The sequence below is a fragment of the Salvelinus alpinus genome, chromosome 21 (assembly GCF_045679555.1).
Source record: "Salvelinus alpinus chromosome 21, SLU_Salpinus.1, whole genome shotgun sequence".
Lineage (NCBI taxonomy): Eukaryota > Metazoa > Chordata > Actinopteri > Salmoniformes > Salmonidae > Salvelinus > Salvelinus alpinus.
In genome coordinates, this window is record NC_092106.1 from 30,570,233 (window position 1) to 30,597,211 (window position 26,979).

The following is a 26,979-nucleotide window of genomic DNA, read 5'->3' on the forward strand; positions in this document are numbered from 1 at the left end:
GGTTTGATAGAAGTTATTAGGGCTCTTTTTCTTTTCTTATTAGTACAGGATTAGATAGAAGAATTTAGTTTCTCTTATTGTTTGTTTCTTTATTCATTTAGTCTGTAAACTGTGATTGACTACACACTCCAGTACAGTAGTTGGCGGTATTTACCTCTAACGTTTGTTTACGGACCGCCATAATATTATAGTAAAAGATAAATACGGGATTTGCGCTGCTATTCTAGAGATTACGTTAATCCTACTCAACCTTTTAGCTGTCAGCTGATTGTCGAGTTGGGAGAAAAAGAAAACATAGCCATGGCGGCAGAGATTCATTCGAGGCCTCAAAGCTCAAGACCAGTTCTTCTAAATAAGATCGAAGGGCACTCTGACGCGGTCAATGCTGCAGTTTTGATACCGAAAGAGGACGGAGTGATCACAGTTAGCGAGGACAGGTAGGTTGGCTGACGCCCCATTAGCTAGCACGCTAACTGTTATCCAGACAATGATCTAGCCAGATAACATTAGCTGGCTAGCTTGTTAGCCTACTTACTAGGTTATCATTTGCTTGAGGACCAGACGGGGAATTTCTAAATACACGATCTGGAACATCATGAGTGTTTGATTCTGGAAATGGTTCTCTAAAAGTAGGAATGTTGAATACAATTATTTGAACTTCCTCTGCCGATTGTCCGTGATGTTGGTCCTTTAGCTGCTCAAAATATTTGACAAAAATATCCACAGGAAAGTATTGTTTTGTCGACTTTTTACAACACCGGTACTGACGTTGAGATTTCTAACACCTGCAAGACCATAGAGATCCTATTAAATTACTAGAGGGGCTAGCTACAAAGATTTGTATAACTAACCCACGATTGACCAGAGCCTGTTTTTCCAATGGGAGTAAATTAATCATAGTGGACAGAACAAGCAAGGAGGTGGGCAGAGCCAAGCACGAGTTAGTGAAATCGTATTGGCCCGTTTTAGCCTTTATTTGCATATTTCCGTCAGGGAATGCCTAATCTGAAGTGCGCATATGTAATAACTCGATTCGCCCTTGCACTCTAAACAATGCATTTTTTAGACTTTACCCTTTGGCAAAGGGTAAAGTCTACAAAACACAGCTAGGCCAAAATTAGTCTCGTTCCATCTTTTCCCACTGTCAGCCACTGGGCTTCCGCCCATCACCATATTTGGTAGTGAGTGGAAACGCCAACCGGATGCTTCACATTTATACATCTGGTGAAATATCTGTCTTATTGTTCTATCTGTGCTAGCTATGTCATAAACCCTCAAAGTTCCATTAATGGGGAGAAAATGGAAGCCATCTTCCTCAGGGAGAAATCCAAAAACCAGTCTAATTGGAATGAATGGCAGCTGAGGCATGATGTATCAGAAGTTGTGTAATGGAATTTTTGTCAACCTAAAATATTGTCATAATTATAAATACAGTTTATACATCTTTTATACACATTTCTGTATAAATAGCCTCAAAAATATATGTAAACAGACCATACATTTCTCAGATGTGTTTTTCTTGGAAAGCTGTGAGTGCTATTATGATACAATATCAGTACTCTAAGTCCTATCATCAACTGATTTGAAACAGTTTGTGGCTGTGGATTGACTGCATTGTTTGAATGGAATCATTCCTCTAAGACTGGCTAGCTAGCTAACACAGATCCCAGCTAGCAATGAGGAATCGGCCCAGAAGCGGTCCCCCGGATCTGATTGAATCGGGTGTTGGATTTGGACCGGAATCAAAATGAATGACTGCCCAGAATCGGCCCAAGTACATCGGGCCATTTCCGTCTACCGGAATTCAGCCAACTTTACCGGCATCTTACTGGAATCCCCCCAGAAGCGGCCCGATGTAATTTTAAATATATGAATACAAAATTACTTGATTTAGTCATTTTAAATATTATACATTTTATACATACAAATTATACCCATCCCAATTTTTTTTTAAATTGTATTTATTTTTTACCCCCTTTTCGTCATATCAAATTGTCTTGTCACATCGTTGCAACTCCTGTACGGCCTCGGGAGAGGCGAAGGTCGAGAGCTATGTGTCCTCCGAAACAGAACCCCCGCCAAGCTGCACTGCTTCTTGACACAATGCACGCTTAACCCGGAAGCCAGCCGCACCAATGTGTCAGAGGAAACACCGTACACGTGCATGCACCTGGCCCGCCACAGGAGTCGCTACAGCGCGATGGGACAAGGACATCCCGGCCGGCCAAACCCTCCCCTAACCCGGACGACGCTGAGCCATTTGTGCGTCACCTCATGGGTCTCCCGGTTGCGGCCGGCACGGGTATCGAACCAGCATCTGTAGCATCGCAGTTTTCCCTGTGATGCAGTGTCTTAGACCGCTGCGCCTCTCGGGAGACCCCATCCACAAAGGTTTTAATTCTTATCAATTGCCTTGCACAAAGTATCAAAATACTACTTAAACAGGACTCTTAAAGAATTTAATTGAAATGTTATTTAACATTTTTTTTATCACAGAAACAATGAGAAAATATGGAAAAATAAATAAATAAATGTTAATTGTATAAAGCAGCCCGTGTAATCATCTGCCTGAGAGTAGCCACAATCGGCCCGAGCCCCAAGTAATACATTTGGGCCAGATAACTCACACCGGAATCGGCCCGAGCTCAATCGCCGCATCCTAGCCATAAGTAATGCTGCTGAGGTCGGCTCAGACTCGGGCCACATGACGTCGGCCGAGTCTGACTCAGCCGAGTGCCCCGACTCTCAGCCGGAATCGGCCCAGATCCACTGCTAGCTGGGATACAGTGCAGATCAATTCTAAACATTTCATTGTTTTACACCTTTCTTATCACTGCACTGGCAAACCATGATTGACCTTTGGACCATCATAATTAGGTTACTGTCCATTTTAGTATTCTAATTCTATGTGCAAGATTTTGGTTAGTATTGTAGCGACCCGCACAGACAGCTGTGTGTTATGTGTTAGGCTAGAGGTGGTTGTGTTGTACTTACCAGTACCCAGTGTTTGCGGGTTCCGACATGCCAATCAACCTGCTATCTGCCAATCACGGGAATGCCTGGAATGTTCTGATGCCGGGCATCCTGGCGGTTGGTGGAGTGGCGTGGAGGGGGGTTAGGCAGGGGGATGGAGCATTGGCAGTTAAGACCAGGTTTAGACATTGTTCTCTCTCTTACGTCTGGCCTTCACAAGAGAAGGCCACGGTTGAATTTTCTTCAACATTCGTGACAGACAAGGGACGTTTAGGATTTCTCTATGTAAATGTGCGTGGCGTTGTCTACATAATTTGAGGACATCGCCACGTTCCGTGGCTAGGTTATCATCAAACTGACCAAACAGCTCGCTGTCCTCTGCCTAAATAGCCTGTAAACCAATGATTTATATTTACACTAGATGACTGTTCTAAAGCCACCGTGATCCATCTTGGCACTCCCCCACCATTGTAAAAAATATTTTAGAAGCTATACAAAATTTATTTTGTTAAGGCTACCTTTTGTTTTTGCCACTTTTATTCTATTACAGATACCTTTTAATGCATATATTTTTTAATTGTGTTATGTGAGCTAAACAAAACATGTTATTTTTTTAAGTATCATTTTTTGATAATACTAATGTTACTGTCCCCAAGTCATGCACCCCAAAAACGGAGGGGGCACAAAGTATGTGAGGATGGGTGGGTGGTGGTCCAGATAGTGGCTGAAACACCTGAAACAGCCTTTTCCTGCAATCTACAGCCATAATAATTTTACTTAATTCGATGTAAATTTTTCTCCAAATCTAAGCATACCTCTTGAGCTGTCTGTATCCTCCTGACTGGTGGTTATTTTTTTTTAAGAATCTAAATATGCTTCTCGGCATCTCTGCTAAAATCTGTGTAAAAGATTGAAAGCGATGGGATTCTTATTCAGTACATTTAGTAATTAATTTCTTGCTTTTCTAAAGTCTACCAACCTGATTGGTAGTTGATTGATAGCCTGAATTGACTGATTTGTAGCTGGTTATGAGTTTGGGAGATAGGTTCCCAATCTGGGCTAGCTAAAGCCAACTTCATAAAAATGCTAGGTGGCTAGTTGTATTACAGAGAAACGACAACAAAAAATGAAACAAAATAAAATGTGTGTGAGCATTAGTACTAGGCAAATATTTGGACACACCTACTCATTCAGCTCTAATGAACTTATCCTCTGCAGCAGAAGTAACTCTGGGTCTTCCTTTACTATGGCGGTCCTCATGAGAGCCGGTTTCTTCATCAGCGCTTCATGGTTTTTGTGACTGCACTTGAAGAAACTTTCAAAGATCTTGACATTTTCCGGATGAACTGACCTTCTTGTCTTAAAGTAATGACGGACTGTCGTTTCTCTTTGCTTATTTGAGCTGTTCTTGCTGTAATATGGACTTGGTCTTTTACCAAATAGGGCTATCTTCTGTATACCACCCCTACCTTGTCACAACACGTCTGATTGGCTCGAACGCATTAAGAAGGAAAGAAATTCCACAAAGTAGCTTTTAAAAAGGTACACCTGTCAATTTAAATGCATTCCAGGTGACTACCTCATGAAGCTGTTTGATAGAATGCCATGACTGTGCAAAGCTGTCAGGCAAATGGTGGCTACTTTATTTGTTTAACCCTTTTTTTGGTTACTACATGATTCCATATGTGTTATTTCATAGTTTTGATGTCTTCACTATTATTCTACAATGTAGAAAATAATAAAAAATAAAGAACCCCTTGAATGAGTAGGTGTTTCCAAACTTTTGACTGGTACTGTGTATATATTTCCAACAGTCTTGAAGGAGTCAAATTACTTAAATACATGTCAATTTTTTCAAAAAATTTAAATTAAATACTATAGAATTCCATTCATTCCAATGGAGGCATGCTCCTTCTGGGGAGTGCCAATATGGCCGACCGATGGGTTTAAAGCCTCTCTTTGGCCAATACATAGCATCAGCAATCCAGGGTTTATTTACATTATTGCTGTAAACAATGGCTTGTTGCGGGACGAATCAACTTCGCTCCAAGAGGCTACTGCCTAAACAGTTTACAGCTTTCGTAGGTGTTAGCTATAGCAAATAGTGTTTCTTTATTGATTTAGCAAGTTAGCTAGCTAATAGGTATGGAATGCATATCCTCAGGGCATAAAATTGACGTGTGTAACGTTAGCTAGCTAACTGCATAATCCTGGCACCGACATCCGGATAGCCAGGGACCTCACAATACGGTATTAGTACAATTTGTAGGTTACGATACGTATTGCGATTAGATACTTTGCTTTGATTGCGATTCGATGTTCCAAACATATTGTTCACCATATGTCTGCTGCAGAGGGACGAGGAGAGCCATGAGAAAATTAGTTTTGATCAGTCATGGAAATAAGTGCTGAAAACCAATGGGCTCCCTATTTAAAAACAGGTAGAACAAGCTATGAAGGAACAATACTGGTGTTTTGGTACAGCAAACTAGCACAAAAATAATATTGTGATATTGTCAAAACGATACGATTATATCGTCAAAAATATTACTACTACATACCCAACCCAACGGTCACCATTATTTGAGACTTTAAATTAGGGGTATGCACTGTGAATCAATTGACAAGTGTTACTGCCACCTCCAACCACAATTGCAGTTGAAAATGGTGTTTAGAGCCATTTTGTGACCCCCTGACCCATAACCATACTATTTAGACACAAAAGAGAGATGTAAGCCTAAACACCTTCCTCCAAAAAGTAATACATAAATGGTGAGGAAGAGCGAGTAGCATGGGCAATTCTCTAGAGCGGGTGGCCATCCTCTTCTGGTCAACTTTAGGGCACCAGGCCTAGATCAGAGCAAACGAATGTTAATGAACAGATCACTGACCATTTTGAATCCCACCGTACCTTCTCCGCTGTGCAATCCGGTTTTCGAGCTGGTCACGGGTGCACCTCAGCCACGCTCAAGGTACTAAACTATATCATAACCGCCATCGATAAAAGACCGTACTGTGCAGCCGTCTCCATCGACCTGGCCAAGGCTTTCGACTCTGTTAATCACTGTATTCTTATCGGCAGACTCAACAGCCTTGGTTTCTCAAATGACTGCCTCGCCTGGTTCACCAACTACTTCTCAGACCGTTCAGTGTGTCAAATCGGAGGGCCTGTTGTCCGGACCTCTGGCAGTCTCTATGGGGGTACCACAGGGTTCAATTCTTGGGCCGACTCTTTTCTCTGTATATATTAGCGATGTCGCTCTTGCTGCGAGTGATTCCCTGATCCACCTCTACGCAGACAACACCATTCTGTATACATCTGGCCCCTTCTTTGGACACTGTGTTAACTAACCTCCAAACGAGCTTCAATGCCATACAACACTCCTTCCGTGGCCTCCAACTGCTCTTAAACGCTAGTAAAACCAAATTTACGCCTTTCAAACTTCGCTGCCCGCACCCGCCTGCCCGATTTAGCATCACTACTCTGGACGGTTCTGACTTAGAATAGGTGGACAACTACAAATACCTAGGTGTCTGGCTAGACTGTAAACTCTCCTTCCAGACACATATTTAAACATCTCCAATCCAAAATTACATCTAGAATCGACTTCCTATGTCGCAACTCCTTCACTCATGCTGCCAAACATACCCTAGTAAAACTGACTTTCCTACCGGTCCTTGACTTCGGCGACGTCATTTACAAAATGGCCTCCAACACTAAGCAAACTGGATGCAGTCTATCACAGTGCCATCCATTTTGGCACCAAAGCCCCACTGCGACCTGCATGCTCTAGTCGGCTGGCCCTCGCTACATATTCGTTGCCAGACCCACTGGCTCCAGGTCATCTATAAGTCTATGCTAGGTAAAGCTCCACCTTATCTCAGCTCACTGGTCACCATAGCAACACCCACCCATAGCACGCGCTCCAGCAGATATATCTCACTGGTCATCCCCAAAGCCAACACCTCATTTGGCCGCCTCTCCTTCCAGTTCTCTGCTGCCATTGACTGGAACGAATTGCAAAAATTGCTGAAGCTGGAGACTTTTATATTTCCCTCACTAACTTCAAGCATCAGCTATCTGAGCAGCTGCAGTGGTACATAGCCCATCTACAAATAGCCCACCCAATCTATCTATCTCATCCCCATATTATTTTTATTTACTTTTCTGCTCTTCTGCACACCAGTATTTCTACTTGCACATCACCATCTGCTTATCTATCACCAGTGTTTTTTTGCTAAATTGTAATTACTTCTCTACTATAGCCTATTTATTGCCTTACCACCTCACGCCATTTGCACACACTGTATATATATAAATATTTTTTTATTTTTTCTTCTATTGTGTTATTGACTATACGCTTGTTTATTCCATGTGTAACTCTGTTGTTGTTTGTGTCGCACTGCTTTGCTTTATCTTGGTCAGGTCGCAGTTGTAAATGAGAACTTGTTCTCAACTAGCTTACCTGGTTAAATAAAGGTGAAATAAAAATGTGGCGGTCATGCTTGGTCAATTGTACATTGAGGAGCAATATCCTGAGCATGGTATAGAGACAATTGAATGCTCTGGAGCGACACCTTTCCCTGTCAACAATAGGATTAGCTTCTCATGGTTGAAGAGATCAGGAAAGTTTGAGGAAGGGAGAATCAAATAGTATGAGATGTTGGTTCAGTATTTTTTATTTTATATCTCATGACTGGACTGTCGTAATGGCACTTTTCTCTCCTTTGTGTCACGGGTCACAATGATCTTGTGGCTTGAGAATTTCATTGCGTTATAAAATTGTTGCAATAGATGAACTGATGTTTTTATACAGACCTTTTCCTCCCAAGTAGCCCAAGTTCTAGTACTGTAATCCCTATTCACATTTGAGACTATCATGCTGCACCTGCAGGAACGGTACCAAGAGGGCACTTGAAGTTTGAATATGACATTTCCTGTGTCCTATGTCCAGAACTATCCGGGTATGGCTGAAGAGAGACAGTGGACAGTACTGGCCCAGCATCTACCACACGGTCTCCTGTAAGTACCACAACCGATTTTAGAAGTAGGCTTTAGTTGACACATCCAGTAGATGCTAAAGCGTATACTACTGAATCAAAACATTGGCCATACATAATTGTTTTTCAATGCATATTTGTCTTCTCTGTACTAGCGCCGTGCTCCTGTATGTCGTACCACCATGATAGCAGGCGCATCTTCATAGGGCAGGACAACGGGGCCATTGTGGTGAGTGAGCTAAAGCCTTAAAGATGACCTCATGCTTAAACTCTAGTCTGGCTGTGTTTGACTGGACTCATAACATACCATTCTTGTTCACACTGACCCTTTTTCCAATGTTTCCCTGCTTTGATTGAGAATCAAGCCAAAAGTATGAAGTTACATAGAATAAGAGTGGTACTGGTAGCAGATTTTTATTATTGTTTGGTGGTTCTAACAGGAATTCCTTCTGTCTGAAGATTTCAACAAGATGAACCATGTGAAGACATATCCTGGTGAGATCTGAGAGGGGGTTTCCTGCCTTTACAAAGCAAATGACAACAAAAAAGCTTTGGTGACGTTAGACATGATCTCTAGTGTTCAGTAAGGAAGTCTTGTGTATCAGTAATGGTATAATGATCTGCTATTTCAGTGATAATTTCTCTTTAGTGTGTATTAGATGTGTGTGTGTGTCTTGTCTACTGGGCTGTGTTCTGCATCCTCACCCAGTCCCATAAGAAATCATCTGGTCCCTACACAGCATGCCTCTGGGCAAATGTCCCTCTGTGGACTCAAACAGGAAATAGAGGCTGATGTCATTGCTGCTTAGAACACATGCATGCACACAACCCCAGACCCACAGTGTAAGAGGAGAAAGTAATCATTGTCCAAGCAATCATAGCTTGATGATCCACCACCACATATTGGCTTATTATTAGGTTATTACAGTCCCCTTCCCGCAGGCTCAGTGAATATGATATCTGTGACTAACAGCCTAGCCATGCAGCCTGGACCTTACTCTCATCACTGGAAAATCCCTGCTTTTGGAAACTTGAGTTTTAAGCATTAGATGCCAAAAAAACAGATGTCACTGGAAGTTTCCAGCAGTTCTCTTTCAGCAGAGAAAATGACCCCAGAACAAATTACTATAAACCATTTAATGTAGCTTTTCTAACTCGCTCCTACATTCAACTTTCTGCAAAAGGTATAATGACTAAAACATTTGTGCGTGTATGTATTTAACCCATTTGTGTGTGCTGTCTGTGTGTGTGTCTAGCCCATCAGAACCGTGTGTCAGACATGGTGTTTTCTCTGGAGAGCGAGTGGGTGGTGAGCACCGGACATGACAAGAGTGTGAGCTGGATGTGCACCCAGAGCGGCAGTATGCTGGGGCGCCACTACTTCGGCTCCTGGGCCTCCTGTCTACAGTATCCTTCTCTCTGTGTGTGTGAGAGAGCTGGACAGGTGTCAGTTTGCATTGTAATGTTCATATTCTTAAGAATTACTTCTTGGGTCAAAGGTCACTTCCTGTCTGTCCTATGTGCCCTTCCTCTGTATCTTCCTTGACTCCGTGTCTAGGTATGACAATGACACTCAGCATGCCTTTATAGGGGACCACTCAGGACAGATCACCCTGCTGAAACTGGAGAGACAGACCTACTCTACCGTCACCACACTGAAGGGCCACGAAGGTAACATGCACATCACAGGAGGTTGGTGGCACCTTAATTGGGGGGAGGACTGACTGAAGCAGAATTCGTGGATTGGTATCAAACACGTGGTTTCCAGGTGTTTGATGCCATTCCACTCGCTCTGTTCCAGCCATTATTATGAGCCGTCCTCCCTTCAGCAGCCTCCTGTGCTACACACACATGGACATACGTATACTGTATATACGTATATACGTATACTGCCTATGCACAATATGGAAACGGACACTGCAAACTGCTCAAATGCCAACTGGCAATCATTTTAAAAAGAGGAAATGTTGGTAGCAGATTGTATGGCGCTATACTGTATTGTCATGCAGTGTGGTAAGAGTTTTGCAGTGCTGTGATTTTCTCTCACTCTGGTTGCCTGTGGTTTCTCTAATCATTTCCCTGTGATTCACCCCAACCTTCTAAAATCCAATACAATTTTATGTGAAATGCTTACCTATGGGCCCTTCCCAACAATGCAGAGGTAAGTCATGACTTCCTGTTTCACTGGGGTATAAATATGAGGTGTCACACAGGCCAAGATCCAATAGTCATCCATCACTATGGGAAAGACCCGAGAATACAGTAATGATGTGACACCAGTATCAGGGCAATAATTTAAGAAGTTTAAAGCAACAGGAGATGTTAACAATCGCCCTAGAAGAGAACATGTCTATATTGACCCCACGCACAGTGAGGAGGATGGTTCGAGTGGCCAAAAAATCTCCAAAGGATCACAGCTAGAGAATTGCAGATGTTAGTTGGGTGTTGGGGTCAGAAAGTCTCCAACACTACGATCAGATGCCACCTACATAACCACAAGTTGTTTGGGGGGGTTGCCATAAAAAAGCCTTTGCTGTCATCAAACAACAAACTCCAGTGCCTACAGTTTGCCAAATGTTACTGGAACTTTCAATGGGACTGGGTTATATTGTCAGATTAGAACAAAATAGAGCTTTTTGGAAACAAACACTAGAGGTGGGTTTGGCGTAGACAGAAGGATAGCCATGCAGAAGTATGGTGGTGTATCTTTGTGGAGCTGTTTTTCTTTAAATCAAACCTCACTGCCTCTGTTAGGAAGCTTAAACTGGGCTGTGGTTGGAACTTCCAGCAGGACTATGATCCAAAGCACTCCTCAAAATAAACACAAAAATGGTTAACTGACCACAGAATCAAGGTTTTGCCATGGCCATCCCAGTCCCCTGACCTGAACCCCATGGAAAACCTGTGGGATGAGCTGAAGAGGAGAAGGATCTGAAGATATTCTGTATGGAGGAATGTTCTGCGATCCCTTGCCATGTGTTCTCCAACCTCATTATGCATTATTATAGGAGAAGACTCAGAGTTATCTTGGTAAAGGGAGGTTGCACAAAGTATTGAATGAAGGGGTGCCATTTTATGATATTTTTTCAGTTATTTTACTTTAAAGCTTTGATTTTTGTGAATATTTTGAATTTAAAAAAAAATCACAGCCCGTTTTGCTCATATTTACCAAGGGTGCCAATATTGGTGAAGGGCACTGTACATATAGGTATGGATAAAGTGACAAGGCAACAGGATAGATAATTAAGCAATAAGTCCCGAGGGGGTGTGGTATATGAACAATATACCACAGCTAAAGGCTGTTCTTATGCATGACGGAGTGCCTGTATACAGGCCTTAGCCGTGGTATATTGGCCATATACCACAAACCCACAAGGTGCCTTACTGCTATTATAAACTGGTTACCAACGTAATTAGAACAGTAAAAATAAACGTTTTATCATACCTGTGGTATACAGTCTGATATACCATGGATCTCGGCCAATCAGCATTCAGGTTCAAATCACCCAGTTTATAATAACCATACCATGGCATTGTTGAATAATCATTTCGGATTGGCTTGAAGGGCATTCTAGAGCATGCATTATTTCCCTATAACTCACGGTAGTATTCAATGGCTATAGTTCATTTTTACATGTTCTATGTCTTGAGCCCGAATAATCAACGAGGGGCTATGTGTTCAACGGTAAATAATGCAACTCCGCGGAAGGTAAGTTCTACTATGCTAGCGCGTCGTGGAACACACATTCCACGTCTTTCATAATTTCCATTGAACGCATAGCCCCTCGTTGATTATTCTTTACATAGCAGTAGCGTATGTGATGAGTCAGTAGAGTGAAAAAAGGGTAAATGCAGATAACCAATAGCTACCCGGAGTAACTATTTAGCAGTCTTATGGCTTGGAGGTAGAGGCTGGGATGTTCAGGGTCCTGTTGGTTCCAGACTTGTGGCATAGGTACCGCTTGCTGTGCAGTAGCAGAGAGAACAGTATGACTTGGGCGGCTGGCGGCTTCCACTGACACCTCCTGGTATAGAGGTCCTGGATGGCAGGGAGCTCGGCCCCAGTGATGTACCCTCTGTAGCACCTTGCTGTTGGGTGCCAAGCAGTTCCCATACCAAGCAGATCCCATACAAAGCAGTCACACTACCAACCACCAGTCTGTTGTGTCATAACTTCCTGTTCACCCCCCCTTCTCACTTCCTATTATCCTTTTGTCACCCCCCCCCCCCCCTCTCAGGTAGTATTGGAGCTCTGTGGTGGGATCCTGTTCAGAGGCTTTTGTTCTCAGGAGCGTCTGACCACAGTGTCATCATGTGGGACATCGGGGGCCGCAAGGGACGAACACTACTGCTCCAGGGACACCAGTAAGAGGGAGGGAGGGATTGAGGGAGTGTGTGTCATCCAGTGCATATGCTTGTCAGTAGCAGGGCTCTGTAGGTTAGCACCAGCTGTCACAGGGAGCTGTTCACCACGTATTGTTTTATTTGTATGTTTTATGTTCTGTGAACTCCTCAGATGGCGTAGCTATCAGACCAAGTCAGTGGAGTTCCTCTGAAGTTCTGTCATTATGTTAATACATTAAATAAGTCAGCTGTCTGAGATTCTTTGGAAGATCACCCTGAATATTTTCTACGTTATTCCTTCTCTCTCTCTTCCTCTCTCCTCCCCGTCTCCAGTGAACGAGTGCAGGCGGTGCGCTACCTGCAGCTGACTAGACAGCTGGTGTCCTGTTCTGCAGATGGAGGCGTCACAGTGTGGAACATGGACACTCCCAGAGAAGAGGTAGGTACAGTATGTCAGGAACCAGGAATACATCTCAATACCTCTTCACCTTCTACTCTCCTTAGAGTAAGGGTGGGCAAACTTTCTGGCCCCAAAAAATAGAACAAAAAACATGCCGTAGTTTGCCCACCTCTGCCTTACAGGCTGCTGAACTCCCAATCACCTTGGTTACGGAGCATCACCAACTCCCTACTGCCCTCTGGTGTTGAAAGTTCAATACCGCTACAAAGTAGCGACTCTCTCTCTGTTCCCGCTTGACTCTCTCTCTGTTCCCGCTTGACTCTCTCTCTGTTCCCGCTTGACTCTCTCTCTGTTCCCGCTTGACTCTCTCTCTGTTCCCGCTTGACTCTCTACAGGCTCCTCAGTGGTTGGACAGTGACTCGTGTCAGAAGTGTGAGCAGCCTTTCTTCTGGAATGTCAAACAGATGTGGGACTCAAAGACCATTGGGCTTCGGCAGGTGAGAGAGCAGGCAGCCTCTGGTATAGTCCAGAGCCTTGTATAGAGACTATACTACATAGCCATTACTGTTGTAAGAATTGCCTTGTAACTGTATAATAGTAATGGTAGAAATACAGGAACTAGGAGTGATCAGTCCATATTCTTTGACCCTTGGCTGATGTGGGACTCTAAGACCATTGGGCTTCGGCAGGTGAGAGGGCAGGCAGCCCCTGGTGTAGCCGTTACTGAAATACAAATATCCTTGTGACTGTATAGTAGTGGTAGAAATACAGATACATCATCATCAGCATTGCGTCCAACAACAACATTGACGAATACGCTGATTCGGTGAGCGAGTTCATTAGAAAGTGCATCGGCGACATTATACCCACAGCAACGATTAAAACATTCCCAAACCAGAAACCGTGGATTGATGGCAGCATTCGCGCGAAACTGAATTCGCGAACCACTGCTTTTAACCAGGGCAAGGAAACATGACCGAATACAAACAGTGTAGCTATTCCCTCTGCAAGGCAATCAAACAAGCTAAGTGCCAGTATATAGAGACAAAGTACAGTCGCAATTCAACAGCTCAGACACAAGAGGTATGTGGCAGGGTCTACAGTCAATCACGGATTACAAAAAGAAAACCAGCCCCGTCGCGGACCAGGATGTCTTGCTCCCAGACAGACTAAATAACTTTTTTGCTCGCTTTGAGGACAATACAGTGCCACTGACACGGCCCGCTACCAAAACCTGCGGGCTCTCCTTCACTGCAGCCGAGGTGAGTAAAACATTTAAACGTGTTAACCCTCGCAAGGCTGCAGGCCCAGACGGCATTCCCAGCCGCGTCCTCAGAGCATGCGCAGACCAGCTGGCTGGTGTGTTTACGGACATATTCAATCAATCCTTATCCCAGTCTGCTGTTCCCACATGCTTCCAGAGGGCCACCATTGTGGTGGGTCTGGGTCTCGACCCCGCCCTGTGCAACTGGGTACTGGACTTCCTGACGGGCCGCCCCCAGATGGTGAGGGTAGGTAACAACATCTCCACCCCGCTGATCCTCAACACTGGGGCCCCACAAGGGTGCGTTCTGAGCCCCCTCCTGTACTCCCTGTTCACCCACGACTGCGTGGCCATGCACGCCTCCAATTCAATCATCAAGTTTGCGGACGACACTACAGTGGTAGGCTTGATTACCAACAGCGACGAGACTGCCTACAGGGAGGAGGTGAGGGCCCTCGGAGTGTGGTGTCAGGGAAATAACCTCACACTCAACGTCAACAAAACAAAGGAGATGATTGTGGACTTCAGGAAACAGCAGAGGGAGCACCCCCCTATCCACATCGACGGGACAGTAGTGGAGAGGGTAGTAAGTTAAGTTCCTCGGCGTACACATCACGGACAAACTGAAATGGTCCACCCACACAGACAGCGTTGTGAGGAAGGCGCAGCAGCGCCTCTTCAACCTCAGGAGGCTAAAGAAATTTGGCTTGTCACCAAAAGCACTCACAAACTTCTACAGATGCACAATCGAGAGCATCCTGTCGGGCTGTATCACCGCCTGGTACGGCAACTGCTCTGCCCACAACCGTAAGGCTCTCCAGAGGGTAGTGAGGTCTGCACAACGCATCACCGGGGGCAAACTACCTGCCCTCCAGGACACCTACACCACCCGATGTCACAGGAAGGCCATAAAGATCATCAAGGACAACAACCACCCGAGCCACTGCCTGTTCACCCCGCTATCATCCAGAAGGCGAGGTCAGTACAGGTGCATCAAAGCAGGGACCGAGAGACTGAAAAACAGCTTCTATCTCAAGGCCATCAGACTGTTAAACAGCCAGCCACTTTAATAATGGGAATTGATGGAAATATAATGCCACTTAATATAATGTTTACATACCCTACATTACTCATCTCATATGTATATACTGTACTCTATCATCTACTGCATCTTGCCATCTTTATGTAATACATGTATCACTAGCCACTTTAATCTTTGCCACTTTATGTTTATATACCCTACATTACTCATCTCATATGTATATACTGTACTCTATACCATCTACTGCATCTTGCCTATGCCGTTCTGTACCATCACTCATTCATATATCTTTATGTACATATTCTTTATCCCTTTACACTTGTGTGTGTATAAGGTAGTAGTTGTGGAATTGTTAGGTTAGATTACTCGTTGGTTATTACTGCATTGTCGGAACTAGAAGCACAAGCATTTCGCTACACTCGCATTAACATCTGCTAACCATGTGTATGTGACAAATAAAATTTGATTTGATTTGAGATACAGGCATATAGAAATACAGGAACTAGGCGTGATCATTCTTTATTATTTGACCCTTGGCTAACCCTCATGTGTTTCCTGGTTCAGCACCACTGCAGGAAGTGTGGCAAGGCGGTGTGTGGGAAGTGTAGTTCCAAGCGCACTACATACCCTGTGATGGGCTTTGAGTTCCAGGTGCGAGTGTGTGACACCTGCTACGACACCGTCAAGGACGAGGAGTGAGTAATAAAAACATGCCAAAACAAACTAACTAAGTTGCTCTGGTTAACAGTGTCAGCTAATTGACTCAAATGTACTGTCAATATAATAATACTGTAACAGAGTATAATAAAAATGTGTGACTCAGATTTACTTTTGTCTTCATCCAACCACCTTATTCCTTGCTACTTATTGTCCTCACGAACCACTTTGTCTCATCTTCCAGTCGCACTGCGTTAGCAACGTTCCATGAGGGGAAGCACAACATAGCCTTTATGGACATGGACCCTTCCAGAGGCCTGATGGTGACCTGTGGCAGCGACCGTGTCATCAAGGTCAGACATACTATCAGCCCAATCACTCACTGGTGGTCAGATGGACAGTCCCTGATCATTGGGGATTAAACTCAATACTTTTACATTTTTTTAATATGCTTGGAAAGTGAAAATGTTCTAGAATGTCAAAAAGTAAACATTAATAGAGACATCTTGCAGTTTTGGAGACAGCATCGCCTTTTATTAGCAAAGAGATTTACAGTGGCTGGTTAACAGTAAGTAAGTGAATTGTTTCGCCCCAAAGTTAGCCAAGATTATTAGCTAGCCAGCTAAAATTGTTTACAGTTAGCAAAATAGTGTAGAAGAGATTGCTAACTACATTAGCTCTGCCTTGTCTCCAAAAATTACAAGGTGTCGGTTGTTTACATTTCACCATTGTGACGTACATCCATGCGTATCCACTTTCTTCCATGCGTATTAATGTCATCTTTCAATATTCATACATCTGTTTTTCATCTGACTTTACTGACTCTCTGATTGGCTCTTTCGACAGATATGGGACATGACGCAAGTGGTTGGCTGTAGCATAGCAACAGGCTTTTCCCCACGTTGATTAACCCCTGCCCCCGATCGGCCCCCAAACTCTGTCCTCTGCGCTACTGACAGGTGTCTCTGTACTTGGGACCTCTGTTGCAATGACAACTCCTCTGTCTCATCCTTCTGGCTCCTCTTCTCTGTCTGGCTGCTTCTGTTCTCTCACGTCCCACTGGACGTTTGGATGAAGATACGTGTGTGCTGTGTAAATGGGTGGGTACTAGTGTTGGTAACCCTTCGCTTGATTTGGTGTCAGTTTTGTACGACAGAAGTTAAGTCTCAAATGTGTCTCAGGTGTAACTTCCAGTGTGTACCCATTCAGTGGAGCTCCAAGCACAATGTTCTAGTGCGTATGTGTGTGTGTGCGTGCGGGCATGCGTGGAAGGAGCAGTGTTTTGTGTTGACGTATGTTAGACTTCTGTCAGGTTTCTTTGACAAAGTGGGTCACATTCCTCTTGCACTGTAACATTGGACTGCTAACACCCATCATCCACAATACCCTGCCCAACAGACACACAGGGCTCTCCTATTGGCTGCTGACTTCAACTTTCTACATTTTGAAATATTGCAAATACTAACCATTACAACACTGCTTTTATATATGCACATGCATAGTGTGTACAGTATGAGATGCAGTGTACTTACCGCTGTATATCCCTTAATGATCATGAGGTCAGTTTCTCTCTTTCTCGCTAGTCCTTCTCTTTCCCCCTCTCTAGTCCTCTCTTCACTAGTTGGCCTTATTAAACTCACTTGTTTGTCTCAGGAGGAGGAAATGGAAGAGTCATTTGTCGGCATGGCTGTATGTGCCCGATTGATGCTTGAGCCGTCGGCATGACAACCCTTGCCGAGCCGTAGGCACAGCTGTTCTCCCCCAGACATTGTCCAACTTCACCTCAGACACACCTAAAACATCTTGTCAATCTTCTGTACAGATATCACTTCTAGTCCTGATAACCAAGACCCCATACTCTATTGCCTTTGCGATAAGTTAAGATGAATTTGCGTATAATGAAAAACGGTGTAAGGTTTTGAATGAGGTTTTTGTTCGGCTTTTGCTCTATTTAGACAGGCACTTAGGTACTGAAATGGTACTGTATAAAAGTCAATGTAGCACTAGTTTCCATGCAAGCTGATGTTTTACACTGTTTCTTCTCACTGTGGGTAAAATTAGAAGCTGCTTGCGTTTCCTCTAAGGCCTTAAGAGAGCGGGACGCCCCAAGCCTTCTAGAACCTTCAAACTGCCCACGACTCTTCTCACATGTACGCACATACACACTCTGCTCTGTAGCATAGCTGCATTTTACACTCAACCGTCACCCATGAATACTTAGCATTCAACACTATTGACTTGCTTCTAGTTTCTTTGTCACTCTCCCACTCTGTTTTGTTTCCAGAGCCCAAGAAGGTTCTCCATTGCACTGAAATGCACTACATGTGGTTTAGAGAGCAGATGTGCTGTGCATTTAAAACAAAAATGTTTTTGTAAGTTTGCATTTTGGAGGATTTGCTTCATTACGGCTTGAGTTACGTGGCGTCCTTAAACTGGTAAATATTTGGCTAATTTGTGGTAGGTTAGACTAACGCTTGCCTAAAGGTAAACTGAACATGACGTGGGAGTTCTGATTTTTTTCAAATGTAATCCCATTCCAGGTTTGATCACCTAGTGTATAATATTTATATTTGTAGCAATGTGTTTCTGATTGTGTCTGGTTGTTTACGTCATGTACACTTCATGTATAGGATGATGGTGGTGAGTTCACACAGACAGGATGATGTCATTGAGAAATCTGTCACAGATATGCTTACCATGTCATGTCAGAAACATGATGACATCTCTGGGAGACATGTTTATGTCACAGAGGTGTTGACATCATAAAGAAATTGTGACATCACAGAGATACAGGGGTGTTGATGTCACAGATGGACATTGTTGGGTCACAGAATGGGCAGGTATCCTAGCGGTTAAGAGCGTTGTGCCAGTAACTGAAAGGTCGCTGGTTCGAATCCCCGAGCCGACTAGGTGAAAAATCGGTCGACGTGCCCTTTAGCAAGGCGCTTCACCCTAGTTGCTCTGGATAAGAGCGTCTGCTAAATGACTAAAATGTAAAGTACAGACATCAGGGATGTGCAGTGTTCTTGGGGACACTTTTACTACAGTACAATCAAGGCTCAAGTTCAGCTTTTTTTTAAATTGTGTTAGATCAAAAGAAATCTCTGGTGCTCTGTAAACATGACCCTAACCTTAACCCTCGGCGTTATAGAGGATACCGGCGTTATAGAGGATACCGGCGTTATAGAGGATACCGGCGTTATAGAGGATACTTGGGACAGTTAACTGGAGTCCCAGTGATTTCTGCTCCCAACTAGATTAATTCCATTATGAGGAGTAACCAAGAGCCAGTAATGTTTAGAAGCTAACATTTGTGATTCCCTCCACATATTGTTCCCACCACATTTGTGATCAATACTATTCTCTAGGTATGTTGGTTTGTAATGAAGTATAAGTCTGTTTGATGGGTCGATCCCATGAAGAAGAATGTATATACTTTTTACATGATTAGATTAGTTATTTTCATCATATGGTGGGCATACATGTAATTTGACTAAACCCCATCCACATTTCCAGTTTGAGATGTAAGATCTCAAACTGGAGCCGTATCTTGCAGAGGAGACTACTGGGAGGAGCTATAGGAGGACCAGCTCATGGAATTTATGGAATGGAGCCAAACGTGGTTTCCATGTTTGATGTGTTTAAAACCGTTTCATTTATGCCATTTCAGCCATTACATTGAACCTGTCCTCCTGTAGCTCCTCCCACCAGCCTCCTCTGAATTCTACAGTTTACGTTCTCTATTACGCTTTAACCTCTTTGTTGTCCTTTTATCATGTCATACTGCTCGTAAATAATCTTGTTTTTCCGACCATTGTTGTATATCTTTAATAATTGTATTTTTAAAGAGAAACTCTTGATAATATTGACAGTACTGACTTTAGTCTCCCTGTGGCACTCTGTCACGGTGAAGAAAGAAATGAAATCTTAATAAAGAAATCCATTCTGACCTGTTATTAAGTCTATAACTCTTGTTGGATGCCTCCCGTCTGCAATACAGTAACAGTCAGAAAAGACTTGAGTGAATTTTATTTTATTCAAGGATGAAATCACAAAATACATGACTGCCTACATTATCGCCTTATCTTTAAGCATATATATATATATAGCTTATCACTTCCTCAAACTGTTTAAGTGCCCCTTAAACATCAATAGTATTAAATAAATATACCTTAGCTGTATTGGACATGTCAGGTAATGCTGTGGTTCCCTCCTGTACCTCTTGGGTGTGAAATAGGTAAATGCCCATCTACCTGCTGATAGTGAGAGGTCTCTTCATGCCTGGGCTCAGTATAACCACCCAAAGGGTTATACTACAAAGCAAGATCAATGATTTAGCCAGCTAACTTGCCAAATATTCTGAAATAGCTTGTATTTTTATAAGATAAGCATGAAATTGGCATGGTCTAATTGACTCAACAACCAAAAACACATATCAAAGTTTAGGTTTCAATAGTTATTTCTGGTTGTTAATCAAAGTTAGCTGGCTAACTTTGATCCTGCTTTGTAGTATATCCCTCTGGTGTTTGCCCTCCTGATGTTGTCATTTTGTTAATGTACACCATGCATTTAATCAGTTATGTACACAAGCTTTGTAGATGATTCATGGATCAACAGACAACTTCATAAGGTTGTAATACTAAAGAAGCACTTGGGTAAATTAGTTTGAACACATTCAGAGCAGAGTAAACCAACCAACCATGTGTTGTTAGGCTGGGCCCATAGCAACAGGCTGTGATGTGATTTGTGGATGAATAAGGAAGTGACTTTGGTCACATCAGATTCCCATCTGATTGACAGCTTCCATTGAGTCACTGTGTGAAGTGGTAGAAAAGCAACATACTGTGTTTGTTGGGTTAAATGTATAAATAACTGAAAAGTGCTTTCCCTATCAGCAGCTCAAAGGCAACAAGGTAAAGAACCCTAAATCAGCATCATCACCATCAAACACTGTTCTGTTTTAGCCCTCAGTGCTGGAGTTTAGCTTAAAATATCGTGTTTTAAGCCATGTAGAGGTTACATATTAAAAGTGCCCTAGTTCAATAAATATCTAAATTGTTAAAGTAGTGCAAATAAAATCTAGTAGGACTCCCCCTCTCTCCCACCTGACAGGTATGTGTAGACTGTTAGCTTTGCTGAACTGGGTCACAGTATACGGCACTGGTTCCAGTGTATACTATAGTACTGGTGGGGGGGGGTGTGTGGTAGTGGTCTTAGTGGGGCTGGAAGGTCTTGGCCAGATCCTCCATCACACTCATGAACTTCTGCTGCTCCAACGGGGAGCTGTGGGTCCAGGCCAGGGGCAGGTGGGCCGACACCATCCTCCGATCTGACACACACAATACAGTCTGTTTTACAACCTGGTTGGTTAAAATAGAAGCATTTACTATTCACGTTGTGATTGATCCATCCTATAGCCGTGTCAATGAAGTTATCTAGAAAATACAGTTCAACCAAAACAATACAATGTAGGCCTAGCTGTTGACCCCAGATCCCCTGATATGTATTGTGTAAATGCAGGCGCAGAGATGAGAGGGGGTGTCTGTGTTAGTGACTCTATTGAAGTGATTCTTTGCTATCCCGCTGTGCTGGGGAAGGTCACTGAGGTCGCCGCAATGGAGGAAGAGGGTGTGTGTCAGAGGGGGGGTTCCACTGTACTCTCTGGCAGTATCTGGTACCGAGAGCTCCAGCTGCAGTGGACCAACGCCAGAAACCCAGCCCAGCCCAGCCCAACCCACCCCCGCCCGCTATCCCCGACCTCCCGTCTTCTCATGCCCTCAGTCAAACCCACACAGACAAACACTTCATTCAGACAGCACTCATCTTCTTTCTCTCTCTCCTTTCCCTCTCTCTAAAGCCCTCCCATATGCTCCAAATATCCTCTTTCCCTCGCTCTATTCTTCTCTCTTTCCCTCTCCTTCGGTCTCTCTTCTCCAATTCTGACTGAGGTCCACTGTACCCGAGAAGCCTGGCTGTTTTAAAGAGCTCTTGTTTTCTCCAGAAGCACAGATTGAGAACGAGTTGTGAGGAGAGAGAGTGTGTGGATCTGACAGTTAACCCATGACACCACGCTGGACCTCACTTTGCTGTCTTACTGTAGTTTTTTCTCTCTCCTGGTCATGACCTCCGATACTTTACCACAAAACACGTATTAAATCGCTCCCTGTAATTGGTAAAAAAACGGGGACAATCCCATGCTTCAGACCATGCTTTACTTTTGTTTGTGATACCACACAACTTCTCCATTAAATGAAGTAAGTGTATTCTGTGTCTTTTACTGCCTACCCTGGAAGAAGCTTCCGCTGGGCTTGGTGGCGGCGGCCTCTGAGATGGCCAACCACACCACGGTGTCAGCCCCCTGCTCCGGGGTCCTCAGGCTGTCCTTCATAGACTGGTGGAAGTCAGGCATGGCATTGGCCACAGCTACAACTCCAGAGAGAGACGCATCAGTAACACAGATATTTTATTTTAATAATCAATTGTTTATCAGAATGTATTACATTTTAAAACAGTTTTTAGACTATTAGATTTGTATTAAAACGGCATCGGATTTATATATTGAAATTTTAAATCTCAATAGTAAATGTCAATCTCCAAATGTGGATATGTGTTTACAATGTTGTCATACTTAGAACCGAAGCTGTTTGCTGCTGGTAGTTGTGTAGCTGTGGTGTATTGATACAGTACCTGGTGTGTCCACCCAGCCAGGATGCATCACTGAGAAGTGGATGTTGCTATGGGTTTTGGCCCACTGCTCTGTCATCACCACCTGTTGCCTCTGAAACACACACACACCAGTAGCTGGGACCAGTTCAAAGACAAATCTCAAATGTAACATTTCTGACCAAGTAAAATCAGCCCTAGACCATGTGACAAGCACAGACCAGCAAGAGACCACCACATCATGCATTTACTATAATTGTCTCCAACCTTGTATGGATGTCTGACCCATAACAAAATGTGCTGTGTACCCCTGCTCCCCTCACCTTGTGCTGTGTACCCCTGCTCCCCTCACCTTGTGCTGTGTGCTCCTGCTCCCCTCACCTGGTGCTGTGTACCCCTGCTCCCCTCACCTTGTGCTGTGTGCTCCTGCTCCCCTCACCTTGTGCTGTGTACCCCTGCTCCCCTCACCTTGTGCTGTGTACCCCTGCTCCCCTCACCTTGTGCTGTGTACCCCTGCTCCCCTCACCTTGTGCTGTGTACCCCTGCTCCCCTCACCTTGTGCTGTGTGCTCCTGCTCCCCTCACCTGGTGCTGTGTACCCCTGCTCCCCTCACCTTGTGCTGTGTACCCCTGCTCCCCTCACCTTGTGCTGTGTACCCCTGCTCCCCTCACCTTGTGCTGTGTACCCCTGCTCCCCTCACCTTGTGCTGTGTGCTCCTGCTCCCCTCACCTGGTGCTGTGTACCCCTGCTCCCCTCACCTTGTGCTGTGTGCTCCTGCTCCCCTCACCTTGTGCTGTGTACCCCTGCTCCCCTCACCTGGTGCTGTGTACCCCTGCTCCCCTCACCTGGTGCTGTGTGCCCCTGCTCCCCTCACCTGGTGCTGTGTGCTCCTGCTCCCCTCACCTTGTGCTGTGTACCCCTGCTCCCCTCACCTGGTGCTGTGTGCTCCTGCTCCCCTCACCTTGTGCTGTGTGTTCCTGCTCCCCTCACCTTGTGCTGTGTGTTCCTGCTCCCCTCACCTGGTGCTGTGTACCCCTGCTCCCCTCACCTGGTGCTGTGTGCCCCTGCTCCCCTCACCTTGTGCTGTGTGCCCCTGCTCCCCTCACCTTGTGCTGTGTACCCCTGCTCCCCTCACCTGGTGCTGTGTGCCCCTGCTCCCCTCACCTGGTGCTGTGTGCCCCTGCTCCCCTCACCTTGTGCTGTGTGCTCCTGCTCCCCTCACCTTGTGCTGTGTACCCCTGCTCCCCTTACCTTGTGCTGTGTACCCCTGCTCACCTTGTGCTGTGTGCTCCTGCTCCCCTCACCTTGTGCCGTGTGCTCCTGCTCCCCTCACCTTGTGCCGTGTGCTCCTGCTCCCCTCACCTGGTGCCGTGTGCTCCTGCTCCTCTCACCTGGTGCCGTGTGCCCCTGCTCCCCTCACCTTGTGCTGTGCGTAGACCATGGTCCCGTCATAGCGGCCTATTTCTGTTTGCAGGTTCCCTGTCCTCAGCTTCTGGACCAGCATCCCTCCAGATGAAACTGTGATCTGAAGGAGGAGGAGGGAGGGGAGACGGGAAACATTAAATAATCATAAACAGGACACACACTAAAGTACTTTTATTTTTTTGTCAAATTACATCTAAGAGTAAAACCGCCAGTGGGTTGTGGGTTTCAAACTCACCACTCTGGGCTCTGCACTCTTCTCCAGTAAGGGAATCAGTCCCCTGGTCAGGATATACACACCTAGAGATAGAGAGAGATGTGTTTCTTTCAAGGGGTTTTGAACGGAAGTGGTTTTGAGCCTGAAGTATTCACATTAACCTCTGTCATTGACTCACCCATGACGTTACTGGCAAAGCTCTTCTCCAGCCCCTCAGCGTTCACATCCCTCTCACTCATGATGCAGCCTGCATTATTTATCTGTCCACGTCAATCAGTCAATCAATAATCCTACATTATGAATACTGTACACATATAAAACATGGGAAGAACTCTGTGTACATTTATAGAAAGAGAGAGAGAAGCCAGAGAGAGAGAGAAGCCAGAGAGAGAGAGAAGCCAGAGAGAGAGAGCAGCCAGAGAGAGAGAGCAGCCAGGGAGAGAGAGAATGATAAAAGGCAGGGTGATGACTAGAGGTAGAAATATATGTTACATGGTTATCACTTTGATTCAAACATGTGTTCAGCACTCACCAGTACATTCAAGGCTTTGTACTTCCTCTTGAAGGCCTCTGCAAATTCCCAAACCTTCCGTGTCTCCGATAGGTCCAGAATGTGGACATATATTTCCTGAAATTACATGATTATTACACTCTGGTTGCAGGGGTACAGAGCACAAGGTGAGGGGAGCAGGGGCACATTACATGATTATTACACCCCACCCCCCCACACACACACACACACATTTTGAGGGTAAGAGAGAGGCCCAAACTCACTCACTTTATTTCCTGACTCCTTGACAATGTCAGCCCTGGCCTCCTCTGCTTTGTCCTTGTTCCTGCACACCATGTGGACTGTACCACCTGGAAAGGGGATGGGGGATAACAGTAGAGCAAGAGTGGCTGAACCAGGGGTGTATTCAGTGCGGTGAAACGTGATGATGCTCTTCCTCCGAAGACACACATGCACTCACTAACTCACACTTACACACACACTCGCTCTCTCTCTCCTCTACAGACACACACCATACCTCTCTTGGCGATGGCCATGGCTGTAGCTCTCCCTATGCCACTGTTGGCTCCAGTGATCATGAAGACCCTGCCTGCCATGGACACTTCCAGGTCCTTTTCCACAAAGTGCTTGGCAGCAGAGAGGAACGCACTCCTGCAACACACACAGATAGACAGACAGCAGTCAGGTGGAGGCTATCCATCCCCTGCTCCATTCCACAGTGTGGTAGAGGGTGACAATAAACCCCTTTCCATTTGAAATAATTCATTGAATGATTGATCGAAAACAGATTAAAAGAAAGTAGGTCAGATGTCCTGGGGTCAGATATGGTCAGAGTGGGGAGACAGCATCTAAAATGGAACAAATTCAAAACAGTTTAGATATTCAGTGAGCAAGACAAAGGTCTAACAAAGGGAAAGACTGTCACATCTCTTAGGTAATGTGAGAAGGAGAGAGGAGGCGGTTCTGAGGCCACCGCTGGTGACATCGACAGCAGCCTGTGTGCCACGTCAAGGGGTTCAATGGCAGCCATTGTTCCCAATGGGGGATGAAGGGAGGAAGGCAGCGCCGTACTTAGGGATCGTTTTGGGCTAAATGCATGCTCTGTTTGGTGGTGTCATGCAGCGTAAACACTAGCGGAGTCAAGGGTCAGGGCGGGTAAAGAGACTGGTCTCTGCAAGAAAACACAACATTGAACAAAGAAAGTGGGGAATAAATGACAAAGGCACCTCTTCAGTTGGATTTGATTGCTTTGTTGTTCAGAATGAGGAAGGGCAGTGTGTGGTCTGATGCTATTGGTAAACCATTTATCAATAGTTCCACATGATGGCCTTGACTTGAGCTGGTGGATATCCAAATAAGATTGTAAAGCTTTGTAGTTAGCATTAATAACCCAATTGATTAGTAATATGATGGCAAAAAGTCAACGGAACTTTAACAGTTTTGTCCATTTAGTGATTTTGACACAACACAGCAGTAATGGCCCAGGCCCTATTTTCCAGATCTTGGATCGGTTTTGCTATCCTAATGCAATACTTAATCAATGAGGGTAAAATAACTCAAATGACAGTGGTAAGCAATATAGACATGAATACATATGTATTGTACATACAAGTTACAGGTCACTGACTGAGGCATTCAAAGGTCATACTGTCTGTCTGCTGCAGCAAAATTACAGGATTAATCAAGACAGGGTTGGAACACTGCTTAACCATTGTTCTCCATCAGTTTAATTTGTTGATGTTTCTTTTTACCAGTGAACATCTAGAATCTACCTGAACCACTGTGATGTTCACTGAATGTTCACTGTGATGAATCTAATACTATCTTGCCAAAGGATGAACACACATGCACAGAGAGAAAGAGAGAGAAAGAAAGGGAAATGAGAGAGAGAGAGAGAATATACACATTGTTCTGGAATAGAAAATATATATTTTTGAACATTCAGTTTCTGACATTTTATTGATTTAGTTTGTAATTTGTGACATTTGTAGCCAGGGATTTGATTCCATGAAATATCAAAATCAACAGATAGGAGACCAGTGATCAATTGCCTACTGTTCTCCAGAGTAAATATATAAGCATCAATGTGATGATGCTGCTGATGATGATGATGATGACAGAAACACCATAGAGGAGAAAATCTTACCTGGTGAATTCAGTCATTCCTTTCAGAAACCACGCGGAGTTGCGGTAAAGAGACATCGTTGTATTACCCATGGAATCCTCTCGTCCCGTCGTCCGTTATTGCACTCTCTCCTCCGGTTTTAACTTGGACCAAACCCACGTGTGTGAATTTACATTGGATGACACCTTCGGCCACCCAGCGGCGAGTTGGGATCAACAACTGAAGCACAATCAAACTCGGTGTCAACTGGTGTCAGCTCGACACTGTCCATGATGTCTATAGGCTTGAATGAATAAAAAAAAAAACAATCCTATTGAATCTCCAATAGGTTTGCATGGCAAATTCAGGAGTTGCATGCAC

At 44.5% G+C, this 26,979-nt stretch overlaps 2 protein-coding genes across 3 annotated transcripts; one reads left to right on the plus strand and one right to left on the minus strand.

Moving 5' to 3' along the window:
• Positions 1–240: 240 nt before the first annotated feature.
• On the plus strand, positions 241–19,637 carry wdfy1 (WD repeat and FYVE domain containing 1). The gene is made up of 12 exons (XM_071357746.1): positions 241–437; positions 7,929–7,996; positions 8,130–8,203; positions 8,415–8,469; positions 9,231–9,381; positions 9,533–9,645; positions 12,213–12,339; positions 12,652–12,757; positions 13,114–13,215; positions 15,589–15,719; positions 15,926–16,034; positions 16,528–19,637. Exons 1-12 carry the CDS (start codon positions 301–303, stop codon positions 16,585–16,587), a joined length of 1,233 nt encoding a protein of 410 aa, XP_071213847.1. The 5' UTR covers positions 241–300; the 3' UTR covers positions 16,588–19,637.
• Positions 19,638–19,698: 61 nt separating this feature from the next.
• Positions 19,699–26,797, minus strand: dhrs12la (dehydrogenase/reductase 12-like a). Of its 2 annotated transcripts, none has more exons than XM_071357749.1 (10): positions 26,641–26,797; positions 25,012–25,145; positions 24,762–24,844; positions 24,516–24,611; positions 24,162–24,243; positions 24,005–24,066; positions 23,765–23,869; positions 22,369–22,459; positions 21,967–22,104; positions 19,699–21,010 (listed from the first exon to the last, which is right to left on the minus strand). In XM_071357749.1, exons 1-10 carry the CDS (start codon positions 26,709–26,711, stop codon positions 20,895–20,897), a joined length of 978 nt encoding a protein of 325 aa, XP_071213850.1. In that variant the 5' UTR covers positions 26,712–26,797; the 3' UTR covers positions 19,699–20,894. The 2 variants fall into 2 exon arrangements, with proteins under 2 accessions (XP_071213850.1, XP_071213849.1); XM_071357748.1 differs by having other exon boundaries at positions 21,967–22,110.
• Between the last annotated feature and the right edge of the window lie 182 nt (positions 26,798–26,979).